The sequence below is a fragment of the Lutra lutra genome, chromosome 4, assembly GCF_902655055.1.
Source record: "Lutra lutra chromosome 4, mLutLut1.2, whole genome shotgun sequence".
Taxonomy (NCBI): domain Eukaryota; kingdom Metazoa; phylum Chordata; class Mammalia; order Carnivora; family Mustelidae; genus Lutra; species Lutra lutra.
This window is the reverse complement of record NC_062281.1, coordinates 179,661,520-179,677,115: the sequence shown is the minus strand read 5'-3', so window position 1 is coordinate 179,677,115 and position 15,596 is coordinate 179,661,520. Positions and strand designations below refer to the sequence as shown.

The 15,596-nt window shown below is 38.0% G+C and overlaps 1 protein-coding gene across 19 annotated transcripts in view; it reads left to right on the top strand.

Annotated features, from left to right (window-relative positions):
* The window catches only part of SRRM1 (serine and arginine repetitive matrix 1), a 31,512-nt gene that overhangs the window by 3,566 nt on the left and 12,350 nt on the right, over positions 1-15,596 (top strand). For 4 of the 19 annotated variants that reach the window (XM_047725915.1, XM_047725910.1, XM_047725918.1 and 1 more), the window contains exons 4-11: positions 2,055-2,225; positions 3,347-3,462; positions 4,764-4,967; positions 5,654-5,848; positions 6,137-6,256; positions 8,042-8,316; positions 13,363-13,443; positions 13,948-14,034. In XM_047725915.1, coding sequence (XP_047581871.1) covers positions 2,055-2,225; positions 3,347-3,462; positions 4,764-4,967; positions 5,654-5,848; positions 6,137-6,256; positions 8,042-8,316; positions 13,363-13,443; positions 13,948-14,034 — 1,249 coding nt within the window. Of the gene's footprint in view, positions 1-236; positions 367-2,054; positions 2,226-3,346; positions 3,463-4,763; positions 4,968-5,653; positions 5,849-6,136; positions 6,257-8,041; positions 8,317-13,362; positions 13,444-13,947; positions 14,035-15,596 lie in introns of all 19 variants that reach the window. The other 15 variants (XM_047725917.1, XM_047725911.1, XM_047725919.1 and 12 more) reach the window with 9 other exon arrangements.

Sequence of the window (15,596 nt, the reverse complement as noted above, 5' to 3'; positions counted from 1 at the left end):
AATCTATGGAAACGATTTTTCTATGGAGTACAAATATAGGAGGGTTATTTTACAATGTTTGTTGTGAAAAGAATTCACTTTGTAAACAACTATTAAGCCTGGAAGTTTAGTGAAGGTACATAGTTTTGAAAGCTACACAGGTGAAAAATCAAACTTATTGTTTGTAATTTTGCTGTTACATGTTAAGTTACTTTGACAGCAATTTTCTAATGATAATGTGATTTATGATTTAAAAGGCCTGAACCAAAATGGAAGTTATTCCTTGCGTCTGAAGTATAGCACCATCACCTTATTAGGTCACAGCAGAGTGAGTGTCCCAATGTCGCTCTGACCCAACTCCCTTGATGATGCAGTGTGTGTTTGGAGGTGAGTTGTGTAAAGTGGCCGAACATCAACAACAACAACAAAAAAAAAAAACACAGGAAAGAGCAATTGGGTAAATCTATACACTGCTCTTTAAAAATACTATTATGAGATGGACGTTTATGTGAAGCATGAGGGGCAATTCTGATTTGATTGGATATTGTTTTTAAAATAATCAAGTAACTGAAGTCTTTAGTTGTAGCTGCATGTCAGCTGGTCATCAATTAACATTTTAGGCAGATTTTTTGTTTACATTATGCTTAAACTTCAGACTGAAATAAATTGGAAGCATTATTAGAGACAGTTAATACAGTTATTCCTTCCTTCTTCATTCATGAGATAATATGAGATGATAGAATTAATGTTTAGAAACAGTTTTATTATGAGATAGTTTGTTATTTTGCCACAACAACCCAAAGGATAGTAAGATGTACCATATGACCTTTTGGCAAATATACCAATGTGAATTTACCTCTACGTTAATCCTTTTCCCAAAGAGTTCGCCCTTGTGTTTTGACAGAACAGTTGGCATTTCAACTGATAAGGTATTTCTATTTTTAAAATAATTTGGTAATTACATTTGTTTTGAGTATTTTTAAAGATTAATTTTAAGAAAGCACTTCCTATAAAATGTATACCTTTTACTTAGAAAACCAGGAACGTGGGAAACCGTTTTTAAAATATTAAAGATAGATTTTATTGGAGAAATGCTTTACTGATTTGTATTTTAGTGCTTATTTAAAACCTAAGTATCTGGTAGTATTCCCCTTGTAGTGAGCATGAGATTAAAGTTTAGAACTTTTTTAAACAATCTTTTCTTTTTTTGTGGTTGTGTACTCATTATTGCTTGTTCGTCTTTTGCAATTTAGATAAATGATATAACATTAAACTCAAGGTGGTTGAGTTGCAGTAGGGAGTCGGAAGCAAGCCAAGGGAACATCTTTCTCTACAGGGGACTTGGCGATTCCAAACCCCCAAGGTTCCAAGAAGAAACTGAAGACACCTGGAATCTGTACTTGCTTTGTGCTATTGAGCTGTGCTTGTTATATGGACCTTGTTGCTTGACCAACAGATTTAGCATTTAAAACCCTGTTACTTTTGAGAAAACTTGACCTCTTAGCCCTTTGTGGACAGTTGAGAATTTCAGGCATTGTTAAAATAGATTTTCCTTATGTAGAATTCAGGCTTTCAGCTTAGTCTTCAAAAGTTACAGAGTGCATGCATAACCTTGTTAGTTTTCATAACTGGATGGTAGATATTTTATAGAAAGGTGTTTTATAGTGTTAGAGAAGTGAACAGTTTATGTACTTTTTCAGTTTCCCATTTCCCAGGCAAGCAAACGTTTTCCTTGTTAGTAAATACAGGAATTTGTGGATGTTCATGATGGTTTTTAAAGTTAGTAAACATAAGACCCACTAACAGCCACATAGTCTAAAAATACTTAGGAAATCCACAAAGGATTAACAGGCTGCTCTGATGCTTTTGGTAGAGTGAGAGAGAATTTGGTAATTGTGCTAGAGATTATATTGCTGAGAAGCTGTTAGGGAGAACTATTTTTTAAATAGTAAAGAATATATATGTATTTAAGCCCCTATGGTAGACTTAAAAAATACTAATTTAATGAGTTTTAGGTTGGTTGGTTGGCTTGTTTCGAAGTAACCTGTTTCTCTTCCTGTCATGTCTTTTTGCAGAATCCAGACTCCAAAATGATGCAAATCAACCTGACTGGGTTTTTGAATGGAAAAAATGCTAGAGAATTTATGGGAGAACTGTGGCCCCTCCTCTTAAGTGCACAAGAAAACATCGCTGGAATCCCTTCTGCTTTTCTAGAACTGAAGAAAGAAGAAATAAAACAGAGACAAGTAATAGCCTTTTTACTTTTCTGTAATGTTGAGAGAGACACTTAAATTTTATATGATATAGAGCTAGGATCAGCATGTTGTTTTGCTTTGCTGTAATATATTCAAACACACACTTTGATTCTCCACTCCTTCCACCGAACCCCAACCCAGACATTGAATTGAAAATGTCATTTTCCAGGGCTCCTGGGAGGCTCAGTTGGTTGAGCATCCCAGCTCTTGGTTTTGGCTCCGGTCACGAGCTCATGGTCGTGGGATCCAGCCCCATGGGGTTCCATGTGCAGCAGGGTATCTGCTTCTCTCCCTCACCATCTCCCTCTGCCTTTCCTCTCCATGTGTACGAGCCCACTTTCTCTCCCTGGAATGAGTAAAATCTTGCAATAAAATGTCATTTTTCCAGAGTCCAGTAATTTGGGCAAATACACTTTTTTTAAAATTTTATTTGTCAGAAAGAGAGCGAGTCATGCACCTCTGGACTCACAAGGGAGAGTGGCAGGAAGAGGGAATGACAGGCAGAGGGAGAAGCAGACTCCCCGATTAGCAAGGAGCCCAAAGCGGGACTCCTTCCCAGGAGGCTGGGATCATGGTGGGAGCTGAAGGTGGATGCTTAACTGACTGAGCCACATGGGTGCCCAATAAATTTTTTCTTAATATGTGCATACTTCTAGCTCAGAAGAAAATTTGAACTTTAATAACAATATAAAAGGTAAGCACAGGTTTTTCACCTGGGCAGTGTATATTAAATCACCAAAGAATAAGATGAAAGTGGAAAAAAAATTTTTTTTAAGGATTTCATTTGTTTGAGAGTGAGAGAGAGAGCATGAGAGGGGAGAAGGTCAGAGGGAGAAAACAGACTTCCTGTGGAGCTGGGAACCTGATGTGGGACTTGATTCTGGGACCCAGGATCATGGCCTGAGGCAAAGGCAGTGGCTTAACCAACTGAGCCACCCAGGTGCCCCGAAAATGATTTTTTTTTTAAGTAAACTTAAGAATAGTCTTGTTGAAAAGCAGAGGCCAATGAAGTGATTTAGAGCATTGGCATTTATCAGGGGTGCAAAGTCTTCAGTTTGTTTGTTGATCTCAAATGTTCAGCTATGTTTACTTTAAAAACTTGATCATTGCAGATTGAACAAGAAAAGTTGGCTTCTATGAAAAAGCAAGATGAAGACAAGGATAAGAGGGATAAGGAAGAAAAAGAAAGCAGCAGAGAAAAAAGGGAGAGGTCTCGAAGCCCAAGAAGGTATGATACAATACACATATACCTAATGTTATGCAAACATTAGGTATGTTAGTAAAGTTAGTAAAGTATTCTGTGTCTAGAAAGTTCCATAGTTTAAAAGGAAGCTAATAGCACTATTCAGAGAATTTCTTCCATTTTCTACAATTTTCATGGTGGACTAAGGCTTGTTTGTGGGCTAAAATACTTGTTTTATTTGAGATTGATCCTTTGATGATAATTATCTCTAAAGTCTTGGTGAATTATACAAGTCTTAATTCTTAAATCATAGTCTAGACTTGCCTTCCATATTGGATTTGTTTAAATACGGCATTTAATTGTTTTAATCTATTCTGCTTCTTTTCTTTCCTTTTTATTAGAAATCTGTGCCCTTTAGCTATTCATATTATACTTGCCTAATTCCCTGTTCTGCTTTTCTTAGATGGTTGTATTGAACCCAAAACAGATCATTTATTTGTTTTCTTCTTCTTCCAATGAGACTATGGTTAGGTTCCCATTTTTAAACCCACGACTCAGCTTCTACTGTATTTGTGGTGAAAGGTGAGAATTCTACTAGGCTTTTCATTGTTAGAGTTCTGGTAATTTTTGCATAAATCTTTTGGAATTAGTAAAGGGAGGAGGAAATTTCTTTGTTCATTTTAATTTGTATATTTGATATTAAAACCTCCTTTTCAGGGAAGAAGTACTGTTTCTAGAGTTAAGCACATCACTCCGATAACTACTTGGCTATTGATGAACCAGATTTGCTGTTTGATTTCAAGTTAGGGAAACCATTGTAAGGGAAAGGGGACTTCTCCTTTTTCAAAAAGGCTCCATAGGTTTGACGTATTTCTCTTCTCTTCCAAAGAGCCCATTACTTTAATTGTACTGTTCATTTTTCTGGAATACCTAGACTACCTGACAGACTCTGTGGTGGGAGCTGTCTGCATCTAAGCTGTTTGGGTTTGAGTTGTTATCGTGGAATATCTCTTTACTTTCAAGCATCCTCTTCCTCTGAAAAGTAGGTCTTTGGTCTCCTCATCTCTGGGAATGATTAAGAATCTAAATCTAGAGTCCTAGGTCAATGCTTTTCTCTTATAACTGGAATACCAGAAAATGTTGTTACCCTTTGTTTGCTTGTCTTTCTGGTTTTCTTTTCGCCCTTCCCCTGTTAAGTAAAGATGACAGGATACCTTATTTTTATAAGGAATTTCTCAGGTATAAAGAGCAGTGTTGTATTTAAAAAGATTAATTCTCACTTTCCCCTTTGACCCTCTCCCAATCCACATGATACAAAAACCTTAAAAAAATTACTTTCATCCTAGACGCAAATCCAGATCTCCTTCCCCTAGAAGACGATCTTCCCCTGTCAGGAGAGAGAGAAAGCGCAGTCATTCTCGATCTCCCCGTCACAGAACCAAGAGCCGGAGTCCTTCCCCTGCTCCAGAAAAGAAGGAAAAAACTCCAGAGCTCCCAGAACCATCAGTGAAAGTAAAAGAACCTTCAGTACAAGAGGCCACTTCTACTAGGCAAGTACATAAAAATTCATTTATAAATATCACAATTTTAGGCTATTGCTCACTGACTGCCAGTAGAATAGCTCTGAGTTACAGAATCACTTGATTATTTCCCTTTTATATTTTTTAAATCATAAAATTAGCTTTTTGAAAAGATTCTAGCTCTACAGGAAAGTTTTAGTAAAGGACCCTAAAGATGACCACTGCTATCGGCTGGTTGTATTAGTTCTGAGATTTTATATATTGTGAGTTGCTTTTTTTTCCCCAATACTGTGGACAGCTGTATACTCTTAAAAATGTATGTGGTTAGGGGCACCTGGGTGGCTCAGTGAGTTAAAGCCTCTGCCTTCAGCTCGGGTCATGATCCCAGAGTCCTGGGATCGAGCCCCGCATTGGTCTCTCTGCTCAGCGGAGAGCCTGCTCCCCTCTCTCTCTCTCTCTGCCTCTCTGCCTACTTGTGATCTTTGTCTGTCAATTAAACAAATAAAATCTTTAAAAAAAAAAAAGTATGTGGTTAGAATTGTTGGTTGCTCTTTAACTTTCACTGACGTGTATGTATCTTTTTGGAGCTAAGGAGAAGTCTTCATGGATTTTGAAAACATTTTAAAGAGAAAAATAACCTTATTACATCATTGTATTATGACTTGGGAGTCTGAACTGCAGAGGGGGAAAAAATCGGCTTTTTTTTTTTTCTACAGTGACATCCTGAAAGTTCCCAAACCTGAACCTGTACCAGAGCCTAAAGAACCTTCTCCAGAGAAAAATTCCAAAAAAGAAAAGGAGAAGGAGAAGACCCGACCAAGATCTCGGTCACGTTCCAAATCAAGATCCCGGACACGGTCTCGCTCTCCTTCTCATACTCGACCTAGACGACGTCATAGATCCCGATCAAGGTGAGCTGTGGCTTCAGGATTGATACAGATCTTGGGTTTTACATGCTACTTTCTGGGTAGAATTAGATAAGTAATTTCAGAGCAAGAGAGAGCATTTAGTACAAATGTTATTCTTTGGACCTACAGAGAGAATTTGAGGACATTTTCTGTGCACCATAAAAATCTCTACATAAATGGAAAACTATATGCCTTGAAGTCCATTTTAAAAATACAGCTGTTGAGAAAGCTGTCAAGGAATTCTTTCCTTGTTCTTGTTTATTCAGGCTCTAATTCTGTTTGTTATGGCAGATCATACTCACCTAGAAGGAGGCCAAGTCCGAGAAGGCGGCCATCTCCTCGAAGAAGAACCCCACCAAGACGAATGCCACCTCCACCCAGGCATAGAAGGAGTAGATCTCCAGTGAGACGGTGAGGGCTTTCTTTTTTCTTGTTCTTTTTCCTTTCTTTCCTTTTCTTTTTTTCTTTTTAAATTTGGAAGTGTCAGTAAATGAAAGTGCACCACATTTGCTTTAGGCTAGTAGTGCTTGAATTAATGTCCCCCTGGAATAAAAAGCTCGTGAGTGAGATACTAGGTGATGCCTTCAAAAGAGCCTCTCATTTGAGGTTTAATTGCCACAAAAAAGTAATGCAGTGTTGGGGGAAAACAAATAACCATTTTACTGATACTTTGTGTTAACTTACTTTTAGACCCCAAGATCTCCTAGAGATGAGGGAATTTGCCACCCTCCCTCTTCCTTTGGTTTTTCATTATCACTGGCTTTTGAAAAGCAGATGACCACAGGGCCATTAAGCTACTTTTAGCCAATATTAAAATAACCTTTTTGCAATTATGGTTTTCTTTAAATTTTTTTTTTTTCCATAAAAACGAGTGTTTACAAAATTTCAAATAACAAAGGGAACGTTACCCATAATCCCATCTCATGGATGTGCCATTTTTAGCAGTTTGAGGTCTAGGTATTATTGAAGAGATAAGACATAGAAGTAACCCTATCAGTACAAATGTTCTGTATTTAAAGATCATTTTAAAATTGGCATGAGGAAAAATGTTTGTATCTGTCCCTTTTAGCAATTCTGCCCAAAGTGGAGGCCTGGTGCACTGGTAGCAGAGTTTTGCACCTTCTTTACCTCCTTGGAAGGAGCTGTGATTGTGCTTCAGATTATACTTAGCACAGAAGTTTTTGTATTTGAGTCTTTGAGATTTTTACACGGGTATGAATCTACTTGGAAATACAGAGGGGAAATAATGAGCCCCATGATTTTTTGTTTCTGCAGTCAGGTTTTTCAGAGTCCTGTATTTTTTCAAAAGATAACATTTGGGGAGGGCATTGTGATATAGTGAAACATTTTTATGACTGCTGCTAAAAATGGTAGACTTGTTTTTTAACTATCGACATACTAACGGCGTAAATGGTCTGTTGATTTAGGCATCACACTTTATAAAATTGGTTATTTTTTAGGGGAAAAGTAATGCTGGTGCTTTCTAATACAAGATTAGTGGAAACAGCTATTTCTTATATTGGAGTTTTGCAAACAGCGTGTTTTAATTGTGCTTACTGAGCCAGTTAGCAGTCAAAATATTTTGCAGATTGTGTAAGATTCCCTTTCAGCCAGTTTTTATCTCACACTTAAGGTAGGGTTTCTTTTTTTCAGGTTCTCAGGAATTCTTCCGCCAAAGGTGAATTCTGCAGGTACACATAATTGCAACAGAACTTACCACAAATTTGCCGCAGAATTCGAGAGGCCCCTGCTTCTAAGTTTATGTAGCTAAATGAATTCTTAACCCTGCTGCACATGTTTTTTTTTAAAAATGCAACCTAAAGGTTGTTTGACATTGTGCTATTAAATGGAAAATACTTTGCCACCCAAATTTTGAATGCAAACTCCAAACAGCGGTGATTTTCCTAAGGAAGAAAGAGACTAGCACTCAACGTGACATATTTTATAACTGGAAAGACAACTCAGGTGGAAGCACTTAACAGTATAAGTTACCCACATTTAGTCTCAGAACTAGCTGTTTCCTGTCCTAGGTTGTGGTTTTGTTTCCCATTTTTTTTTTAAACTTACTTATATGCTTAGCTACATAAACTCAAAAGTTGGATAAAAATAGCTGTATTTTTGTGTAAAGTGTACAGAACCTATAAGGTCATTTTTGACAAATATGCAGTTAATGAATGTGAATACTTTATTCCACAGAAGAAGGCGTTCATCAGCATCCTTGTCTGGAAGTAGCTCATCGTCCTCTTCGTCTCGTTCCCGGTCACCGCCAAAGAAGCCTCCTAAGAGGACATCCAGCCCCCCTCGAAAAACTCGTAGGTTATCTCCTTCAGCGAGTCCTCCCAGGCGAAGGCATAGGCCATCACCTCCAGCAACTCCACCGCCAAAAACTCGTCATTCCCCAACACCCCAGCAGTCAAACCGTACAAGAAAAAGTCGTGTTTCTGTCTCTCCAGGGAGAACTTCAGGTAAAGGTAAAAATCAGAAGCATAAAAGCGTATGTTCATTTGTTCTTCGTTTGGCTGCAAAGTGCCCAGTCAGTTGTTGCTGCCCCTTCTCCCAAATATTAGCTGCGTAATATTTGTGTGTGTGATACTCTTTGTAAATTTGCTTATCACCTTTTCTTTCCTGCTTAAGTTCTTGGGGTTTGTTGAAATAGCTTACGTGTAAATGTGTTTCGTTTTTAGCAGTTGCCCTCTGGCAGCAAGTAGGTGGAGAAATACATGACCTGCCCGTGGGCTGAGTTGGGGTGACTTATTAAAGTTTGTGTTGTCATGTTAAGGGATCATTTTATTACCATGAGACTAGTTAACTTTTTTTTTTCCCTGAAGATTTTTTTGTTTGATATCTTATTTGAGAACTTCATATTCTGTTTTAATTCTTTCTTGGCCGCATTGTGCTCCCTAGGGAAGAACAAGGTGTCCTCTTAAAAGCTGATTTGTTTTTTAGTTTAGGCTCTAGGCAGGGTTCTTCTGAGTGTTGTCCTTGGTTTATTCTGCATATGGATTTCTGAGGAATTTATGATCTGTGATCCTGCCAGGCAAGTAGAATGTGTACTGGTCTGAGTGAAGGTTGTGGCGTATTGGGAGCTGTTCCTTTAGCATAAATACACAAGGAGAAAAGTAGTAGGATCTGTTTGCATTGGGCCTCTGGTGTTTAGGGCTGAGATGATAGCCTGAAGGGTGAGTAATGGGGGAGGGGAAATCCTGAAAGCTGCTGTAGAAATTGGTTTTTGAGAAGCAGTCTGTAGGTTGATCTGTACAGGGCTTTCTCGGATCACATCTAAAGTTTCAGGTTAGAAAAAGAAAATGGGGATGGGCACAGTTTTGACTGTTTATTGTGGTATAGAGAAGCCATCAGAGTGTTGGGGGACTGGCAGATAAGGCTAATCTGTAAAGAGTAATATGTAGATTATTTTCTGAATTTTAACAGTTTAATGTAGTGACTGTATCATTAAATATAGCTGGATGACGTTTGGGTCTTCCAGGTTCAGACTTAATTTAAGTATAGGAGGGGGCCTTACGGTCACTTATTTTCATAACCTCCTGTCCTTTTGTTCAAAATTAGGACAGCTTCAGTAGTTTCCAGCCACCATGTCCAAATCTGATGCCCACTTCCTAACCAATTTTTTCTTTTTCTATGAGGTAGTTTGCATTTCTGGTTTTTCCCCCCCTTTATCTGGAGCCAGAAAGCTCTCTAGTGAAAAAATAATACAAAAGTTCCCACCTTTTACTTTACAGAAACACAGTCAGGATTTTTCTATTTGCATTATAGCCAAAGAATAATAAAATTATCTGAACAGGAGGACTGAATCTTTGTTAAAAATAGATTGCTAAGAATTAAGTTTTTTCAGAGTGTACCCAGGCACCAACCTCTTGGGTTCTGATATATTGTCAAGGGGAGCGGGCCACTGCTTTCAAAAAAAAAAAAAAGTCACAGTGGATATGCTCTTAGGAGAGAACTAAGTCATGGTGGAAGACAAAGACCTAGTTATATACCTATGGATTCTGGGACAGGTTTTCCATGTCCAAACAAAACACAGCCAAAGAGGTGCACTGTGGGCAATATACAGAGACTGCCTTGTACCTGCTGAAGCTGAATTTGGCTTTAACTACTTGGAAATAACATTTTATAGTAAAATGATCCCAGTCCTGTGTGATGAAATTTCAGAAGTAGAACAGACTTTAGAGACTGTCATCAAGAAACCAGTTCTCAGGTTAAGTGATTTGGTCAAGGTCAACCAGCCAAGACTGAAATTTGGGTTCTCATTTTCCAGTAGAAAAGTGTATGTATACCTTGCCCAACTTTCCTACCCCAGAATGTTGTTTTGATGGCTAGAGGTGGGAGATGGAGCGCAGGGTGAAGTTCTTTAGTTTCTGTACCTGGTGATGTGATTACAGAAATTCTTTTTTACGATACTCCATGACTAATAAGATCAGTGACACCATTGAAGTATAATAATAGATTTTACTTGTATATTTCATGTAGTAGTTATCAGTCAGGACTTTTAATATTGGGCAAATGGAGTAGGAAGGATATAGGGAAAGTATTTGGGGGAATTTAGAGGTAAATAATTTGGAGTATACTGTACATTCTCATCTGAAAGGATCTTCAGGGAAGCATTTTATAATCAGTGGCATGTTAGTTAAATTGGCATTATCTTAGTACACAAAGTAGTGCTTTGAAATCAGTAGGATATGTAATGAAGTATGTTTACAGAGGATCTGTGCCTATTAAAATTTTAGGATAGATCAGTTTAATCCTATAAATTGTGTTCTGTAGATGATGATTTCACCAATTCTGGTAACAATGATTTATCTTTATAAGTGATCGTTTTGACATGTCTGGGAGATTAATAATTAATAGGAATACTGAAGTAAATTTAAAATTTTGGTTTTTTATTTAGAAGATTCTGACTTTATGCTAGAATGATTTTGCCCTTTGAATGCTAAAAATAAAACATTAACATAATAAACTAAACTCTCATCTAGATAAACACATTCGGATGAAATATTAACTCTGTTAATACTACGATTCAGGGCGCCTGAGTGGCTCAGTGGGTTAAAGCCTCTGCCTTGGGCTCAGGTCATGATCTCAGGGTCCTGGGATCGAGTCCCGCATCAGGCTCTCTGCTCAGCGGGGAGCGTGCTTCCCCCACCCACTCTGTCTGCCTCTCTGCCTCCTTGTGCTCTCTCTCACTCTGTCAAATAAATAAAGAAAATCTTTAAAAAAAAAAAAAATACTACGATTCAGTCAATCATATTAAACCAGCGTAGGGGTGTATATTATATACTTGTTCTAAGAGTATGAATGTTTTGACAGTAGACTATAGTTACACCATTCATGAGAGATTGGATCAAGGTAAAATTGCAAATGCGTATTTCTGTAGGGAAAAATATATATGTTCTGGTTCAGTCGTGTTTATTCAGTTGGCATTTGTCAACTCTCTTGCAGACATAGCCACATTTTTAATGTCTCTTAGAGGTAAATGCTTGCTGGCATTGAGGCGGCTTCCCAACACATTTTGGAACCCAGTTCTCTTAAGTGGTAACTTGGACATGTGGGGTGTATAGATAACTGGATGCCTCTGATAACTTTTCAAGAATTGAAGATTAACTGTCATTACTGTCAGTACTGACCAGAAAAATAGCCTCAACTCCTTTATAGTTTAAAAGCATTTGTATTTTATTTCTTTTGAATTTGTTAAAATACAAGTTTTAAATGCAGTTTTGCTGCCATATTTCATGGTAACTAATTAGGATTTAACCGTTTTTTACCAAATCCAGTGCGAAGTCAAAAATGGTTATTAGGTAGAATCATTAATAAAATGCAGTTCATTTAAAAAGTAGCATTTTTTTTTTTTTTTTTAAAGGTGCCTGGGTGGCTTAGTTAAGCATCATACTCTTGATTTTGGCTCAGATCCTGATCCTCAGGGTTGTGAGATCAAGCTGTTCCTTGGTCTCTGTGCTCAGCAGGGAGTCTGCTTGTGATTCTCTCCCTCTGCCCCACCCCTCCTTGCTTGTTCTCAGGCACTCTCTCAAATCTCAAAAAAAAAAAAAAAGAAAGTATTGTAAATTCTTCACTTTGACTACTTTAGCAAAGATGAGATTTCTGTTTTAGATCACTAGCTCTCTAAAGTTACTGCCCCTTAGAATAAGCCTTTACAGAATTCTGAGTACAAGAGTGTGTTAAATATATCTATACTCTGGGTCAACATTCCGTGGTATTTGCTTTAATCAGACAAAGCAGATAAATAAGGATCCTTGGGATCATATTGGCTTCAAATTTAGTTCTTAGTAGCATGGTCTCAGATGATGTTTCAGGTTAATTGTATGGTAAGATCGATGGTTATATCTGTATATACTTTGATTTTAGTCGAAGCAGTAGATGGATAATATAAATAGAGCTGGTTAATTGATGGAAATTAAAGCCTGTGCTCTAGAAATAGTCTTGGGTTCAGATCCTAGTTCACTTTAATTATCTATGTGACTTTAGTTGGAGTTACTTTTTTTTTTTTTTTAAGATTTTATTTATTTATTTGACAGAGATCACAAGTAGGCAGAGAGGCAGTTGCGGGTAGGGGCGGGGAGCAGGCTCCCCACCGAGCAGAAAGACCAATGTGGGGCTCAATCCCAGGACCCTGGGATCATGACCTGAGCCAAAGGCAGAGGCTTTAACCCACTGAGCCACTCAGGTGCCCCTGAAGTTACTTTTTAAGCCTCAGATTTGTCCTCCTGTAAAATGGGGGGTAATACTGTCAACAGTGCTTAGTGCTGCTTGCTAATACAGCAAGCATACAAAAGACAGTTGTCTTAATTTTTCCATGCAATTTGGAAAAGAGAAGCTGGGTAATTCATAAGGTACTCACAGCTCTGCTACTACCTTCGGTGTATTTCTGAGCTGCTACCCCTGCCTTCCCCTGCTCTTTAAGCTTTGAAAGAATCCAGCCTTAGTGTTTAATTATTTTTCCTGCTGTGAGGGATTACATTTTTGTGGGTAGTTTAAATCTCTCACATTATGATGAAGGTTGTATTGGTACAGAAAGATTCTTTAGTATTTTTGTGGCTAACTCATTCCTCTTCTCCAGAACAAATCTCTTTTTCTGAAGATTTTATCAGATCTTATTTCTTAACCATTTATCAGTTTTATAACTTTTCTGAACCCAGGTACGGTTGCGTGCTTGGAAGCGCTTGTGCTGTTGAGGCCTCGTAGTTGAGTGGTTTTTACATTGTGGGGTGGCACCTAGAGGTTTACTGAGTCAAACGTTACACATGTCTTCTACGCAGAGCTGCTGCTACGAAGCAGCATCTCCCAGTTTCTCTTAACTGGTTTCTCTTGGGAGAAATTATCTGTATGACTAAAAAGTCATTATAGGGCTTTTCAAGGCTTTCGCCAAACATTTAACTTATAAGCATAGTCACACCTGTTGTACCATTAAAACATGGTCTTGTGTGGTTTTGTTTGTTGTTTTGTTTTGCTTTCCTGTGTATGAAAATGTTTTTTTTTCCCCTTATTTTTAGTGACAAAACATAAAGGTACTGAGAAAAGAGAGTCCCCTTCACCAGCACCTAAGCCTAGAAAAGTAGAGTTATCTGAATCAGGTAAGTTTTCGTGGTTTTTTTGTTAAACTGAATTAGATTTTTTGCACAATGCACCATCCCCTCTGGTGAACGTCAGAAGGATATGACTTAGTGGTTAATAGCTACGGCTTTAAAGTGAGACCAGCCTGGTTTGAATACCCACCTTCAGTGATTATTAACTCTTTTTGTTTAGTTACTTAATTTATCTGACCCTCACTTCTTTCATCTGAAATGCAGATAACAGTACCATCCTTTGGGTTTATGATGATTAACTGAAATGTGTTAAAGTCCATAGAGCTTAGCTTGACCTGTAGTAAATAAATTTTGATTACATTTGGTGAACATAGTCTAAAATCAGTGTTTAAATTGGCATTCTAGAGTTTTTTTGTAAGAAAAGAAATCTATATAGTTGTATTGCTTGACCCAATGAGATAGAGGTTTAGGAGACCATTTTCCAATTCAAGTATGTTACATTTTCTGTATGCGTAACTAAAGAAACACTTTCTAAATGCATCCATCTTTCAGAAGAAGATAAAGGTGGCAAAATGGCTGCGGCAGATTCTGTGCAGCAGAGACGTCAATACAGACGACAGAACCAGCAGTCTTCATCTGGTACGGAAATGGATTCAGCTGTTTTCTATCTGTATATCCTCATGAAAAATAATCCGGATACAAATCTCCATCCTTGTAGTGAGCATACTTGGGAGAAATATTTGTCTACGTAGAAATCTGTTCAAGGGGAGGAAGTATTTTGGTTTTTGGTTTTAAGTCCTTTCTTAGAACTTAATTTTCTTTTAAATTGTAGTAAACAGTAGATCTTTACAGTACAATAGTAAATATACAGGGGTATGAAATTTGGAAAAGTACATTCTTTTACCATTCCCTAGTCTTACTCCTGAAAGCTTTTCTTCAGAATTTTTCTGTGCCATGTATAGTCTATGGTTTAAAAGGGAAAGAAAAAAAACAAACCCAAAAAAACCTGCATAAGCTCAGACTTTGTTGCCTCCCCTTTTAACTTACTATATCTAGATATCTTACCCTGTTCTTAGATCTATTTTTTTTTAAGATTTTAGTTATTTATTTGACAGAGATCACAAGTAGGCGGGGGGAGGGAGGTACGGAGCAGGCTTCCCATCAAGCAGAGAGCCGGATGTGGGGCTCAGTCCCAGGGTCCTGGGATCATGACTCTAGCCAAAGGCAGAGACTTCAACCCACTGAACTACGCAGGTGCCCCAGATCATCTAATTTTTTTTAATAGCTGAAACTTTTTATTTTAATAATTAATACACTAATTTATTGAGCCAGTCATCTACTTGGACATTAGGTTGTTTCTAGGTTTCCTGTACTTTATATCTGTAAAATAATAAGCAGTATTTATTTTTTAGTTAATTTTATTAGCTGTAGGTATTTGTGACCAAGGCTAGGTGTGCTGCCTTTGCTTTTCATTTGCAAAATAGAGACCAAAGCACCCCACAGCGAAATTAAGTCCATTAAAAGTTCTTTAAATATGAAGTTAATCATGGGTTTAAAAATGCATATAGGTCTTGGGTGGTTTTGGTACTTGGGACTTTGTTTTATTTCCTTCTTCTTCTTCTTCTTTTTAAGAGGTGGAGAGATAGAGAAAGCGTGGGGGAGGGGATAGAGAGAGAGAATCTTGTCTCAGGGCAGAGCTCAACACGGGGCTGGATCTCAAAACCCTGAGATGATGGCCTGAGCGGAAGTCAAGAGTTGGACGCTTAACCAACTAAGGCACACAGGTGCCCTGGGACTTCGTTTTAAATTTAAGTTTTGGTATTTGGGAACAGTTATTAGTTATTTTAAGTTAAGGAGACCAGGTGCACGCAGTCAAAGGGTTTTTTTTTTTTTTTTAAGATTTTATTATTTATTTGACAGACAGAGATCACAAGTAGGCAGAGAGGCAGGCATAGAGAGAGGGGGAAGCAGGCTCCCTGCTGAGCAGAGAGCCCAATGTGGGGCTCGATCCCAGGACCCTGCGATCATGACCTGAGCCGAAGGCAGAGGCTTTAACCCACTGAGCCACCCATGTGCCCCCGAAGTTTTTCATTTTGCATTTCCTACCAGGCCTATAGGAAAGGCTTGTCACTTACCTTTTTTTGTATGTGGTAAATGCTAGGGATGTGAAAAGAAGTATTCATTTCCTAGTGGGACTTTCA